The 14469-nt window shown below is 40.2% G+C and overlaps 1 protein-coding gene across 5 annotated transcripts in view; it reads right to left on the bottom strand.

Moving 5' to 3' along the window:
• UNC5C (unc-5 netrin receptor C) overlaps positions 1 to 14469 on the bottom strand; it is a 358229-nt gene that overhangs the window by 62000 nt on the left and 281760 nt on the right. For all 5 annotated transcript variants that reach the window (XM_070505334.1, XM_070505335.1, XM_014834219.3 and 2 more), the window contains 3 exons: positions 9327 to 9507; positions 5801 to 5968; positions 3173 to 3337 (listed from right to left, as the gene is read on the bottom strand). In XM_070505334.1, the coding sequence (XP_070361435.1) occupies positions 3173 to 3337; positions 5801 to 5968; positions 9327 to 9507 (514 nt within the window). The remainder of the gene's footprint in view (positions 1 to 3172; positions 3338 to 5800; positions 5969 to 9326; positions 9508 to 14469) is intronic.

The raw sequence follows: 14469 nt of genomic DNA, 5'->3' as shown, positions 1-14469 counted from the left end.
TGATTGTGGTTTTATTAAAGCTTTTATTTAAATGAGGACTTCATTTTTCTTTTCTCTACCATGAATTTTCCTTTGGCTTCTCTAGGCTTACTCCGGGTGTGTAAAAATTTTCTAGTTATTTTTCATGGTGGGGCTAGCCATTTATGAATATAGCCACTTATATTCAGGGTTCTTGTTTTCAACTCTCAGCCTCAGGCTCTCTCACATGTGTGGTTTCTGCGTCCGTGCCAAAACTGAAACCCTAACTCCCAAGCCCTAGGACCTACATCCATGTCCAATGTCCCTCTTGGTTATTCTGGGGTCCATTCACAAGTTACCTTTCTAGATTTGAGTTTCTACTTCATCTCTTGCATTTGAGGATCTCTCTATCATCTTTCTTTCGAACTTGATTCTCTCTCCCTCACACACACACTCCATATGAGTATGTATGTCTTTTAAGTTTTAATATTTTATCCAAGATTTCTAGATATTTTGAGTCTAAGGTGGTTGTAATGAGGGAGGTGGTTAAGGAAGAGATGTATCTGAATATGATTGTTTTGAACAAATTAGTGAATAAGCATTGACAGTCATATTTTCTGAATATTTCACATTATATTGTTCTTAAGTACCCATTTGGCTTTTAAAACATACTACACCATAGTATCTAGGTAACTCTGCATTCTAGTGACATCCATTATGAACTCTGAATTTCTCCTACCTAGCAGTGTATCTACATTTATAACAGAATCATTTGTAGATAATTTTGAGTAGATTCGGAGTTGATATTGCATACCTGTTTCAAAGGTAAGTAGAATAGCTTATTTTGAGATAATATTGCAATATTGATGAACTGTTTATTTTTGAACTATTTATTAATACATTGAAGGCACCAACTCTCCTAAAGTAAATAAACATTAAATGATAATGCCTAAGTGTTGATTGCAACTTTCCAGGTGTCTTTTCTACTCCCATTCTTTTCCTTAATACAGGCCTTGTCCCTCTCGCAAGCTTGGTACTTTGACTACTGGAAAGTCTTTTGTTCTCCAAAGTAAGGGCCAAGAGCAATAGTATTTCTTTGCAAGACTTTGGCAGCAACACTATGCCAGAAACACCCAGCTTGCTGGTAAACAGAGACTATAGCTTTCACTGTAAAATACTATAATTACACAGCACAGCAATATCTCTGTGGTTTTTATCACTGAGGAAATCAATAGTAGTACAGACTACAATTCTGTCTTGCACTAGATTAGATATAGGAGGGCAGATAAAAGAGTTTATTGACTTAGTAGGGGCTGTTACTGTAGCAAACCAAAATTGTAAAAGGAAATAGCTTTTTAACTGACTGATTTTAATCCAAACACCCAAATGTTTCAGTCTAACAAGAGACTTGATAAAAAATAAACAAACAAAAAGGAATAACAAAACTCCCCTCTTTGTAGCCTCATTCCCCTTCCTTATTTACACACACAGTTCAAACCATCATTATTGGCAAATAGCCAATCATAAGAAAAAATTCTATTAATGCTGTTAGAAATAAGCCAGATGCTTAGGGGATGCTATGAAAGTCTTAATTTGAATATTTCATGTTTGTGTTTGACAGATGTCATAATCTAGAATGTGTCATTTTGTGTAAGTAATGAAAGACCCAATGTTGCATCTTGTAGGATCGTAGTCCTTGTTGAATAGCTTGCTTTGGAAATTTTTAAACATGCATAATAGAAGCAGCAGGCAATAAATCACCCAAAGTTGAAACATAATATTGAGAGAGGGAGAAAGAGAGAGAGAGAAACTTCAAAGATTGTTATTTATCAATCACATGAATCAATTTGTTCACCACCAAAGGAAGAATGCCAAATTATAAAAATGTTAAAAAGAATAACTTGTGTGGGGAATGTTTTTGTTTTAATCCTCAACTCAAACTCACGCCTGGAGGAACAAAGCTTGTATCGCTGAACAAATGGTTAGTAAAAGAGCTGTGTTCTTTTCCTTCCTGCGTTTCTGGAACAAACTTAGTGAGATGCACAGTGGCAGTTTCCAAGTCATACCCAGAAGCTGTGCTTTACACGCAGCAGCAGCCCTTCTCAAAGAATGCAACGTACCTTGCACAGAAAAATAAGAGGCCTATGGATTTTTATTCTGTCAGTAACATAATTGCATTTTAAGCAAGGTTTCTTTTTAAAGGTCTGTGTGTATACACTCTAGAAGGTAAAGAGAATTTCATAAATGTGGTGAAAATAAAATATTTTGTTCCTAAATGGCAAATACAAATACTTCTACACAAATATATTTGGTTGCTTGTATTCCAAAAGCAATTTGTAATGTGTTCTAAGATGTCAACTCTTGGCCACCATTAGTTAAGATCCAAAGACAGCACATCGTTCATCCACCCATCTGCACAGGTGTGATTTCTGAGCAATTCTTAGTGCCTTAATTCCTCGTCATGAAAGAGATGGTAAATTGTGTACACTGAAGGGCTCCTCAATATAGGGGTAATAGTTCACAAGTGTGGAAATCAAACTGCTATCTCATTAAGAAAATCTAGGGAACAAAGCAATGAAAAATGGGGAATATGTAGCTTATAGCATCCATTATATTCCTGAGCCAATCTTCTATCCTCATTTTTAAAACTTATTTTTATTAACACTATTTCCTTTAAATAAATGTAATTAACACAAACCCAGCATTTTCAAGGAGTTGTGAAGATGTTCCCACTAAACACTCGTAAATTGGTAAATCTACCATGGAAATGCTTCCTGTTCTTATATACGTTTTATGTTCCATGGGCATTTGTTTGGTAATGGCCATGAATTAGGAATAAATACCTTACTTTTTGGAAGTCATGCGACTCTATGAGGAGTGTAGGCTGCTCTTTTGTGCTCTAGTAAACCTGAGTACTGGTTTCTTGGTCGGGGAAGAACGACAGCCCATCCACGGAAATGACTAAATCACTCTTTGCTTATGGGAAAGCAACACCGTGTGTGTCATTTGGTAACTGGACACAGTTATTATTCATTTTGCTTCCTGGGAGATTAACTTTTTCAATTTAGAGAGAAAGCTAGGATATTAGTATAGGTATATTATAGCATTTTTTGTTGTTCAAAGAATTTTTAATTTCTAATATTTCCTTCAAAGAAATCCAAATGGTTAAATCTCAGGCCTCCCCAGTGTCTGTCGTTTGCTCAAATAGACTTACTCTGCATGCAAAGGCCATCCGTGCAGTTCTTGGATTGCAATACAAGGCCGTCGCAGTCCTTGCCTCCGTTCTTGGGGGCAGGTGCTGTACACTCCCTCCTGCGCCAGTGTGTGCACTCGGTCCCACAAGTAGACCACTTGCTCCATGAGGTCCACCTGCCATCCACTGTCACAAAAAAACCCAGCATCAGGTCAAAGTGAGAAGGAGCTTCTTGAGGGCAGAGGGCAGCAGAGCTCAAGTATAAATAAAACAAGACAAAAAACTGAAGAAAATGCCCCACTGAGGAATCCTGCATTCATTTCAACTGCTGAAAGTAGAGCATGCTCTACATACATTGTCTGGGCTCTGCGAACTTTCCTCACTAGGTGTGTACCCGGTTCCTCACTGACCAACAAAGGAAGCTTAATGAGACACACAGAAACTAAAGCTGTCACCAGGAGCTACCTAAAAGTAAGTCATGGTGGTGCCCCTTTTTCTATTAAAGGGGAAACTTCTGAATTTTCTATTGAAAATTAGGGGGCCTCTTTTTGGATCCATAATTCCTTTGTGCATAGTGTCATGTGGGCAGAGCAAGTAAACCTGTGTGGGGGTAAGGAGCAGAAGTTGGTAGAATGAGAAAGAAATCTATTTACCCACCCACTCATCCACCCATCTATCCATTCATCCATCCATCCACCCATCCATCCATCCACCCATTTATCCATCTATCTATCTATCTATCACCTATGTATGTCCTATATATTCTTTTTATTTTATTTTCATCCAGGTTACTTGATTCTGCTGAGATCTTCCACAATACCTTCTTGAAAAGACTATATTATTTTCAATTTACTGTTTCATGATTCCATTCCATTATTTGATGATGTATACATTTTTATTTTTATTTTAAAAATAGTATTTAGGCATATTCCTAATTTTTTGCTGTGATTCAGTCATTTAGAATTGACTCATTTTCTTCCCAATTTTGGTGGCTGCCTTGTCAGTAATTTCAATGATAATGAGTTGAGATACCTTATTTTAAAAACACACAACTTAAGTCCTAAGTTGAAAAAAATATATAGTAAATTTCACTAAGGTCATACTTTAAAATGCATTCTTTAAAGGTTCTTACATAAATAGGATAAAAATATTGAAATAAGACTTAAATTTTAAAAATTTTCCCTGAAATATGTAAATAATTATGATTATCTAGAATTCAATGTAAAGCAATGTGAACATCATTTATTGAACATCTAATATACATAACATCTTATACCTGGATATTGACAAAAATTACATCAACTCAGTCTACATAGTTGGAGAAATCTATATGATTTCATATTAAATTATTGTTTAAATATATTATGAATAATACGTATAGAGATATAAACATGGCCACATGAAAAAATGATGAAAGCATTAACATTTCAATCATACAGAGTTGGCTACATAAGCAACTCCCAGCTATTTGGAGAAAAGGCATTTGCTTTGACCTAGATCATGCCAAAGTACACACACACGCACGCACGTTTCCATTTCAACTCAAAATGCTCAGTGAATTTTTAATTGTGGGAGACAACACCTAGATAAAATATAGGACAGAATGAGATAAAGTATTGAAATTCTAAGCCTAGTCAAAATTTATTCCGTAAATAAAAGCTCTCAAGGGGTTCAATGTGGGATACTGTTTTGATATTTGGAAATCAACACTGGAATATAAAACATAGATTATATCTTTCTCTCCAGTTCATTTCTCCAACCCTTCTCTGAGAAAGGTTTTGTTAAAAGATGAACTGGACGAAGGCAAAAGAGAGGGAAGTAAGAAGACTGTATATTTAAATAATGAAAGTGACAATATAATAGCTATTCCAACAGAGTGCACTAAACTCATGGATTATGTCAAAATAATTGTAGCTTAACTTTTCAATATATTGTATAATTAGGCATTTTAGTGGGTTTTAGTTTTGGTGTTGGCAAATATTAACTTCTGTTTACCTAAGGATAAGAGCTGGAGACAATAGCACAGAAAGACAGGCAGAGGCAGAGGGATACAATCTTGCTGTAGGTACCACTGCAAACGACTCACAAAACAGGTGAGCCACATGTGCAGATAATAAAGAGCTGACTGCTGCGTATTTTCAAAATCCATTCGCTCCTGTGTAACAAAGTTTAGACTTCTCTTAATTCATTCCAAATGTTTTATTTGCCCTTGCCCAGAAACTGACACCAAATATCAAATATTTCAGTCTAAAATATTTTCTAAATTTCAGTTCCAATTAATTTCCACGGCTTTCTGAAGATCAAAGATTGTTGTTCCCAAAATGTGTGGCTTTCGATGCTGCTCAGATCCCTGGAATTATAGAAGCTGACATCTTGGCTCTGGCAGTTTTGTCGAGTAACAGAGAGGGATTAAATTCATAAGTGTTTAATCTCCTGTTTTATACTATTCTGCATGTTTGGGTAATAAAGTTAAGTACTCTTTTAGGGGAAAATACTTGATTTCCCAGCCATGTAGACATTGAACGGTATGATGGATTTAAATAATGTTTGTCACAGAGTCGGGTCAAGAATAAGGCTTTGTATATATCCCCTGAAGCACATGTCTAGAATGGGTGGAGATATCTGGAACGAGAGCACTGGCTTATTTACCTGGGCACAACGTGGTACAGGCTATTTTCTGCACACTCTGCCCTTCACAGAAGGCACCCCCATTGAGAGGTGCTGGGTTGGTGCAGGTCCTTGTGCGTTTCTGATACCCTCGTCCACAGCGGCTATTACACACAGACCACTCTGTCCAGGTGGACCAGCCACCATTCACTGGAAGGAGGTAAATAATAAAGTGTCGATTAAACATATGTGCATGCACACACAGACGCACAAACCACACACAACACCTAAACAAGAAGTCATCTCCCAAGTGACCATAAAAAAACCTAAAACTTCAAAGCTAGAAGAGACCTTGGACATCATTTCATTCAAAGTTTTGTTGCAGACCTGACGAATCTAAGCACACAGATAAATAAAATGAATTACCAACATTTACTCACCTACTCAGAAAAGTAAAGAAGACTGTTGCTGTTTCCTTGGCTAGTGTTCTTTCAAAAAAAAATACACCTCCTTACCTAGTTAAGCTCCAAAAATTACTTCTGACAGCTTATCTCAAATAATAAATGTTTACATTCTATGCCAAGGCTGCAAGTGGATCTGAAGCCTGAGAACTGGATAAAATCATTTAGCATTTTCTTAATACCAGATGATTGATTATTTTTCTTTAGCATACGTAAACTTTGCAACCTTTTCAAGATTTTTAGTCAGTTTCAGTAACTAATCAGTGAACCTGGTTAAAAAATAAAGTCTTACATTGCTGGATTTTTAACTGAGTAGCTATTTGATCAAACTGGTGATGAGTGGACGTCATTGAAATGGATATAGGTTTTGTGGATAGAGGCTAATTATGGTGTTTGAAGGAGCTGTCAGTGTGGGCGTGATTATAAAATCTATACTTTAATACAATGTTCACTATTTACCTCTGGAGATCTTGCTCTAGAAAATACTCTGATATATTTCAGCACTTCAATAATAAGAGTCTATGAAATTATTGTAATTAAGCAATATCTAACAAAAATTATTTGCTGGCAATTAAAACGTGACATAACTAGTATGTGCACCCCTCTCCTGAAAGAAAGGAAGAGTGTTAGCTATACACATCCTGTACGCACACATCACACGCCCAGCATTGCCTTTTCTAGAAACCTATGCCATAGGGAATAATCATGAAGGTGTTATATTTACAGACACAGACAAAGCATTTTTCACAACAGAGTTATTTTTTACATAAAGGTAAACAACTGAAAACAATTATAATGTTCAACAATAGGAAAATGGTAAAGTAAACCATGTACATTCCTGTGATTGACTCCTAGGCAGCCATTAAACATGGTGCTGTAGAAGTCTATTTAATAACACACGAATATTTCAACATTATGTTTTAAGTGAAAAAATATATTTATATCCATCCTTTATTTTAAAATTCTATCTATGCATAGAAAATACCAGGAGTATACATATCAGTCTTCTTTGAAGCTACCTCTGGATGGCAAGATGACAAGATTATAGGTATTTTCTTCTTTGACCTTTTCTGTGTTTCCCAAATTTTCTATAATGGATATATATTTGCCATCTAAAAATTATACTAACAAAAATAAATATAGACTCAAAGATAAAATACTGATTATATGTATATGTTTTTCTGTGGACTTCTGGTGAGCCCAACCTATAAGCCTTGGACAACATATTTTATGGGGCCATGAAAAGGACAAGCAGATGGTTGATGGGTAGAATTTCAGTCAGTGTTCCAAAAAGCAACTTAACCTGCTCGACTTGACAAAACTCCAAATGCTGGGGAATCGTCAGTATAAATTGCTTACCAGCATACTGGCAAGCTGATATTTTGGGTTATAATATATGTATGCTGCTCTTCTAGGAGTTTAATGAGAAGTGAATAATCATAAACTTTTACAGAAGGAAAGGCCTTTGAAGATCCTAGGCTTATTCCCTCATTTTACAGAGAAGGAGACAAGGGCTCCAAGCGTCCTGGTTAAGTGACCAACTGAAGGTCAGTTAGTGGTAGAACCGGTCTGAGAGCACAAGACTCCTGAGCCCGGGTCCCATGCTGTTTCCTGAACTTCAAACGCTGAAGTGACTCGTGTCTGATCCTAAAGACAACGTTTGGCTTGTATTTATGGATACTGAAACATGCTATACATAGAAAAAGAGATTTGCATGTATATTAAACATCTATATAGAATCTGCCTTCATTAGTTATTTGTGATTGGTACACGCTGTAATGTGCCCCATTTCTCTTTTGCATTTCCAATGCTGTTAATTAGTCATTCAGACGGTTTAGAAAAAGACAAAATGTAGGACACATTTCATTGTCACTTAAGAAAGGCAATTGCTTATAATTCAACATAGCCGTTATCTTGACTAGGAAATTAAACCTCAGAGTATTCATAGGATAAAAAAAAATAGTATGCATCTGTCTTGTGATGAAAATGACAGTTTTAAAGCCTCACAACATTCAGTCTTTGGAACATGACAGTAGTTTCTGTACTCATAACTCCCTGCAGCACGAGGACACATCCATCCAGAAGATGCTATCTGCAGGAAGTAAGTACCATGAGCCGGATACTTGACACTGGCTGTCCCTCCTTCCTAGTTATCCAGACACTAAGGCGCTGGAGTGTTGTTTCACGCTGAAGCAGCCATGAAAAGCTTCCTTATAGTCTAAGTGGCACCCGTAACATTCAGGAGGTGGCATAACCTCAATACCACCCAGTGTGGTTCAGTTTCCTCTGAGACAATGACTCATCAAGAAATGAGGACCTACTATGTGTCTAATACTTGAGAAAGACATAAATATGCAGAGCTGTCTCTTAGTCTACAAAGGAGCTTAAAGCTTAGCTGGGGAAAGGGAACTGCTTGTGAAATGATTAGAAAACCAGAGGGCTAAACCCTACAGGGAGATAAAAGCGTCATGTGCTACAGCAAAACTGGGTGTGAAATTGTTCAGTACTTCTGGAGAAAGGATAGGCTTAGAGATGAGAGGGATTAGAAAAGGCCAGAGAGTGGGAGGGAAGCTTCATGAAGAAGTCATTATGTTGAACCCAGTTAGGATTAGGGCCACCTGGTGACGGCAGCGCCTGTCTTCCTTCTGAACGCCCTTGATGGAGCACGTAAAGCAAGCTCCAGGAAGTCAAAGTTGCTCTGATGTGTTGGGGGAACACGTCAGCTCCAGTTCATCTCAGGCTGTGCAACCACGGGACTGAGCCAAGGCCCACACAAAGAGCAGCAGGTGGCTTTAAGCATCTTCATCTCCAAACTCACTGTATGACTCCGCAGTCCCGGGTCCAAAGAGGGGAAGGCTTAGGGAGGCAGGAACATCTCCCGGCACTGAGGTAGATTTCCTTCACTTTCCTATAAGCTGCCTGCCAAAGGGCGAGGATCGTCCAAGTCTAGTGTCTCTGAAAGTGTCAAGGAAGCAGTTAAACCGCACTGTCCATGAGAGAAGCTGAAGAGAGCAGCAATGGGATTGAAGGGGCCTCTCCCCTGATATCTTACAATTAAAACGAGAAACTGCAGTTTGACGTGAAATAGACTGAGACCCAAAACTCACCGTAGACGATGACAGTCGCAGTGGTGCTTTTCCTCTTGGCAACAATGTTTTTGGCGACACAAGTGTAGTTGGCGGTGTCTGAGAGGCGCGCCTGCTTGATGATGAGGTTGTGATCGATGGTGATATAAAAATTCCCATCTTCAACGGGGTCAATTATGTCTTCATTTTTCAACCATTCCACCTAAAGGTGCACCAGAGAAACAGATCAATCCCCGGGATGGAGCTCTTGATGGCTGCCTGGCCTAACTCGTGTTTTGCAACATGTATAACATTGCTCCATGTTAAGAACTTCTACAAACCGGGAGGAAGTAACTTTCTGAGGTCATGTTAAGCATCACTCACCTGCCAAACATGCTGATTCTGTCTGTACTACATTATTCTCAAATGTCAATGAACCAATTGGGAAATACAGAGCTCAAATTGTTTTCACTTTGCCCTGCAGGCGGGAACAGGCAATGCGCACTGCCAAGTTCAGAACCCAATCAAAAATAATAGGCTAAGCATTTCAAACTGAACTCAAACCTTTTGCTATTTGATTTGTTTACTCTTGGCAACTTACCTACTGCTTTTCAGAAAAGAACATAAGGACTATTAAAAAAGCTCAAAGGCATCTTAGACATCGTGTAGCTCTAATAAAACAACATTTGGATGATTTACGAGTAGCCTTGCTGAAACATAAGGATTAAATTTTCCTGAAAATGCACTTACTTTAAAATGGAGCAAACACATATTTGGAGATGCATCTAAGCCAAAATACTTGGGGGGGAAAAGTTTCTACCAACTCCCAATATAATCCAAATAGCATATAAGTCATACTTAAATCTTTCCTTTTGTGCATCACAAACATCAAATTTTTGGCTCATAATTTACTTCTGGGGAACTGGACCTCAGACAAGACTGTTCAAAACCATTGAACTTTTTTCTACACAAATATCAATTTAGCAACAGCAATATTATCCTTACAGAATAAGAGGAAGGAGATATATCTATATAAGCTGTCCTTATGGAAGATAAACTATTTCTTGTCCTGTAAATTGCTTCTTTTTTTTTTTTTCTATGCACAGGTTTTTCCATAAAGCAAAACAACATTGATATTTACCACATTTAAACTTTCCTTTTGCATTAGTGTGGATATGGACACAAGTAACCTTTAATAGTAAGGAGTCAATAGTGTTGCCATTTTCAAAATCTTAAGGAGCTTCTCTAGCACCACAAGAGGTCTGGAAATTAATCTCTAAATCTGTCAGTGGGCTGGACACTGCACAGCTCTAAATTACATCTAAGGCCAGGACTCTAAAAGGATGCTTCTCTAATCCTTAGAAGAGAGGCCACAACTTAAAAGGAAAAACAAAAACCAACCACCATCCCAAAATAAACCCATGAGGATGTAGATAAAAGCAACTATTTGTAATGATGTAAATTTTAAAATAGCTAAACATTCTTGGTATTTACATTAATGGAAATGAGAAAGAGAACGGAATCCACCTAAAACAGTGGAGTTTTAAAATATGCATTTTGTTTTCAAATAAAGACAACACATTCAATCAGGGCCATGCTTGGGTATAACTGATCAGATACTCACACTCACTTGACCCGGATTTCTGAAAATTTGGCCCTATGCGTGTAGTAATATGACCTTGCTAAAAGCGCAAGGGAGAAGGTAGCAAAATTCACACAGTTAGAAATCTACTTGATGATAATTGCACACTGATATTGATAATTTTTCAATCTAATCTTTACCTAGGTTAACTTTGCCCTTCTAAAGGAAGCTTTCCACCTGCTCCCCCAAGTTGGTCTTGGATTCCTTCTATTTGTGTGTGTGTGTGCGCGCGTGCGTGTGTGCATGTGCTCAGTTTGCTTTTCTTTCAAGGACTCTCCTCTGAAGGACGGCCCTCAGGATCCTGCACTTTGTGCCTGGAAGTGCCCAGGGGTTCACAGCTCCCGCCAACTTCCTCCTTCACTGTTGCTCACAGGTACCGAAGCCTTGTGTCCAATGGGGTCAGAATCCAAGTTGTTACTCTCCAGAGTTCCCCTGCAGGGATCTGGCTGAAGCCATCTCATGCAGACGTTGCCTGCGCTTACACTCTTTTTGGGCTTCTCCTTGTCTCTCCTGCTTGCTCCACCCACCTCCTGGGCTCTCCTGGGAGCACCTCCAGAACACCCACTTGCATTCACACCTTTGCCTCAGGGCTCACTTCTGGAGAACCCGACCTAAGTCATAACTGTTCAGAACTACAGTTTCTTCTATGCATGTAATACCAGTTACCAATAGTGATGTTATCCTGATCATACACGAATAAAGAGATCTCAAGGGGTACTGCAAACCACTTACTGATCTGAAGAGTTTATTACAAGGAAGAAGGAGAGCAATCTGCATCACTGACAAAAGATTGAAAAAGCCTTACACGATTATTGGGTCTAAGATCTTTACTTTCTTATATGTGACTCTGCATTTTCCTTGGGCATCTCTCGCCAGCATTGGAACAGTGAGGACCTCTGAGGAGCTCCGGAAGGGCTGGGCAGCACGCCTTCCTCTTCCCCTGCCTCCAGCTTCCACAAAGCAGAGAGAGGCTCTGCTTTGATCTGTCCTCCACGCTGGGCTCACCTGCATGCTTTGTTTGAGGAAGCAAAGGGTTCTTCTGCTAGAGAACAGCTGTCGGAATGAAGGGGGAAGCCAAGGAATGTGGCTTCTGGCAAGACCCCCATTCCCTCCACTCTCGTACTCCCGGCTGTGCCACCACACCCACTTTGAGACCTCATCTCTACAAGGAGCCAGGTCTGGACTGTAGGCCATGGCTCCCCTCCTGCACCAGCATCCTCATCCCGCTCTGCACATGCCCACCTCCCACCCTTCAAAAGCTGGAAACCCTGCCCTGCCGCCCCAGAACGCAGCAGCAAAATCCCTCAAACTGCAACCTCGGTTTAGATTGTGTTGTCGTGTTTCTCTAATTAAAACCGAGCTTTTCATGCTGCTGTGGTTTCTTCTGGAGACCTCTCAAATGGGGGATGTTTGATTTCCCAAATCCGATATGCCACCAGGCCTGGGGTTCTAGGCAGTGTCCTCCTTGTTCTGCACGGTCTATTCCAGATCCTTCTCTCCAAACCCTTTGCTTTAAATCTCATGCCATCTGATTATGTTACTCAATTCCTATACATTTTTGTAGTTGTTGACAGACCTCTGGACTCACAGTCATTTTATCCAGCACAAATTCTTTGATAATTTCTGATGATTTTGATAACCAAAGGATAACACTCTCCACATTCTGGCCCTCAGTTCCATGACTCTCCCTCTTGCAATGATCTTGGTCTCTGAATCACTCTCACTCAAAGTCTCACATTCTAGGCCAGAGGTTTTCAATCCTGGCTTCACCGTAGCATAACCTGGAGAACATTTACTTCAGTTCTAAATCCAACCCCGAGAAGCTCTGATTCACTGGTCAAGACTCCCCAAGGGGCTGTGATTTACTGCCGGAGTTGAAAAATACCACTCTAGACCCCTGCCTTTCAAATGAGATCCCTGGACCAAGAGCGTCTGTGTCACCCCGGAGCTTGATAGAAAAGCAGACTCTCAGGCTCTGTGTACAGGGGCTTACTGACTCAACATGCGCATCAGAACCAGAACCGCAGGGCAGGTACATGCACGGTAACGTCTGAGCAGCTCTTGTCGTCGCCATTAATCACAACCCCAATAAACTCACTTTCAATCAGCCTCTCTCTTCCCCATTTCCTCTCTTTCCTGCTTTCTCTAGGACCCCTATTTCAGCAAACCTCCACCAGAACCTGGAATCTATCGAACTTACCAACCTTACCTCTCACCCTCATGGCCCCTCTTCCCTCTGTACCAAGCGTAAATTCCAGTGTCTGACTTTATCAACAGTCCCTCCCAGTGTGCCCTCAACCCTCTCATCCATCTCACTTCCCCTCTCCCTTGGCCACTCTTCCCCACCCCACCCTCGTGTCCTGTGCACAGCCAAATTCATGATAACAGAACTCATGGGTCCCTAATTCTGCCAAAATATCCTATCCTATTTTCATCATCTGTTCACTGTCCCACGCTCCTAGACAGCTATTTCACACCTTCTCTTTTCTCCTTAAACACCACATCCCCCCCTCCTCGATTTCAGCTGATGACCAAGATTTCTACTTCACTGAGAAAACTGACAACCACAAGCTATCTTCCAAAGCTTCCAGGCTCCGCCATGTGCCCCAATTCTGCACCTTCTCCCTCTCGCTCCCGGGCCAGCTCTCTGTGCTCTATCTGTCACCTCTCATTTGTACTCTGCATCCCATTCCCTTTCTCCTATGTAAGGGCAAGTCCAGCAAGTCTCCTCTCTCTCTTAAATCATTAATTTTCCCTCTACACAGAATCATTTCTATCAGCATACCGACACGCAGTCGTTTTTCACAACTTAAAATGAAATCCCTCCCCACTCCTTGCTGCTTCCAGTTACCCCCACATTTCTCTGCTCACCTTACAAAACCCCTTCCAACAGTTGTTTATATTCGGTCTCTCCAATTCCTGTCCTCCTCAATCTACTGAATCTATTCTAATCCACGTTCCCCTCCACCAGGTCACCAGAACTGCTCTTTTCAAAGTCCCCAGTTACTCTCACTTTGTAGGATGTACTGGGGAGATCTTGGGACTCTCCTTACATGACTCAGGACAAGCAGCAGAGCTTGACCCAGTTGGTCCCTCCCTTGTCCTCACTTGCTTTCTCTGGTCATGGTGCTTTCCTGCTTCTTGTGCTACTTCACACCGCTCCCTAGAGCTTCCTTGGGTTAAGGTCTCTTCTCTCTATCCTGGCTCCCTCCTTGGACTGCTTCTTTTTTCTATTTTCTATCCATATGATGGTGACCTCATCAAACTCCCGCAGATGACTCCTAAATTTATCTCCAGCCCAAACCCCGCCCCTGAACTCCAGAATCATATATCCAGCTACCTTCTTGCACCTCCACTGGCTTGTCTAATAACGACCTGATGAACTGCCCTGCCAACCCGCGCTTCTCACAGTCTTACCCACCTCAGTTAACGTCAGCTCCATCCCTCCAGACAAAAGCCTCAGACTTGGCCTGACTCCTCTCTTCCTCTCCCTTGCCCATTCGACCACGTCAGAGCAGCATATTGGAATCTGACCACTTATCC

Source organism: Equus asinus, chromosome 3 (genome assembly GCF_041296235.1).
Source record: "Equus asinus isolate D_3611 breed Donkey chromosome 3, EquAss-T2T_v2, whole genome shotgun sequence".
Taxonomy (NCBI): Eukaryota; Metazoa; Chordata; class Mammalia; order Perissodactyla; family Equidae; genus Equus; species Equus asinus.
Note: the sequence above shows the minus strand (reverse complement) of the source record. Positions and strands in the feature narration are given on the sequence as shown.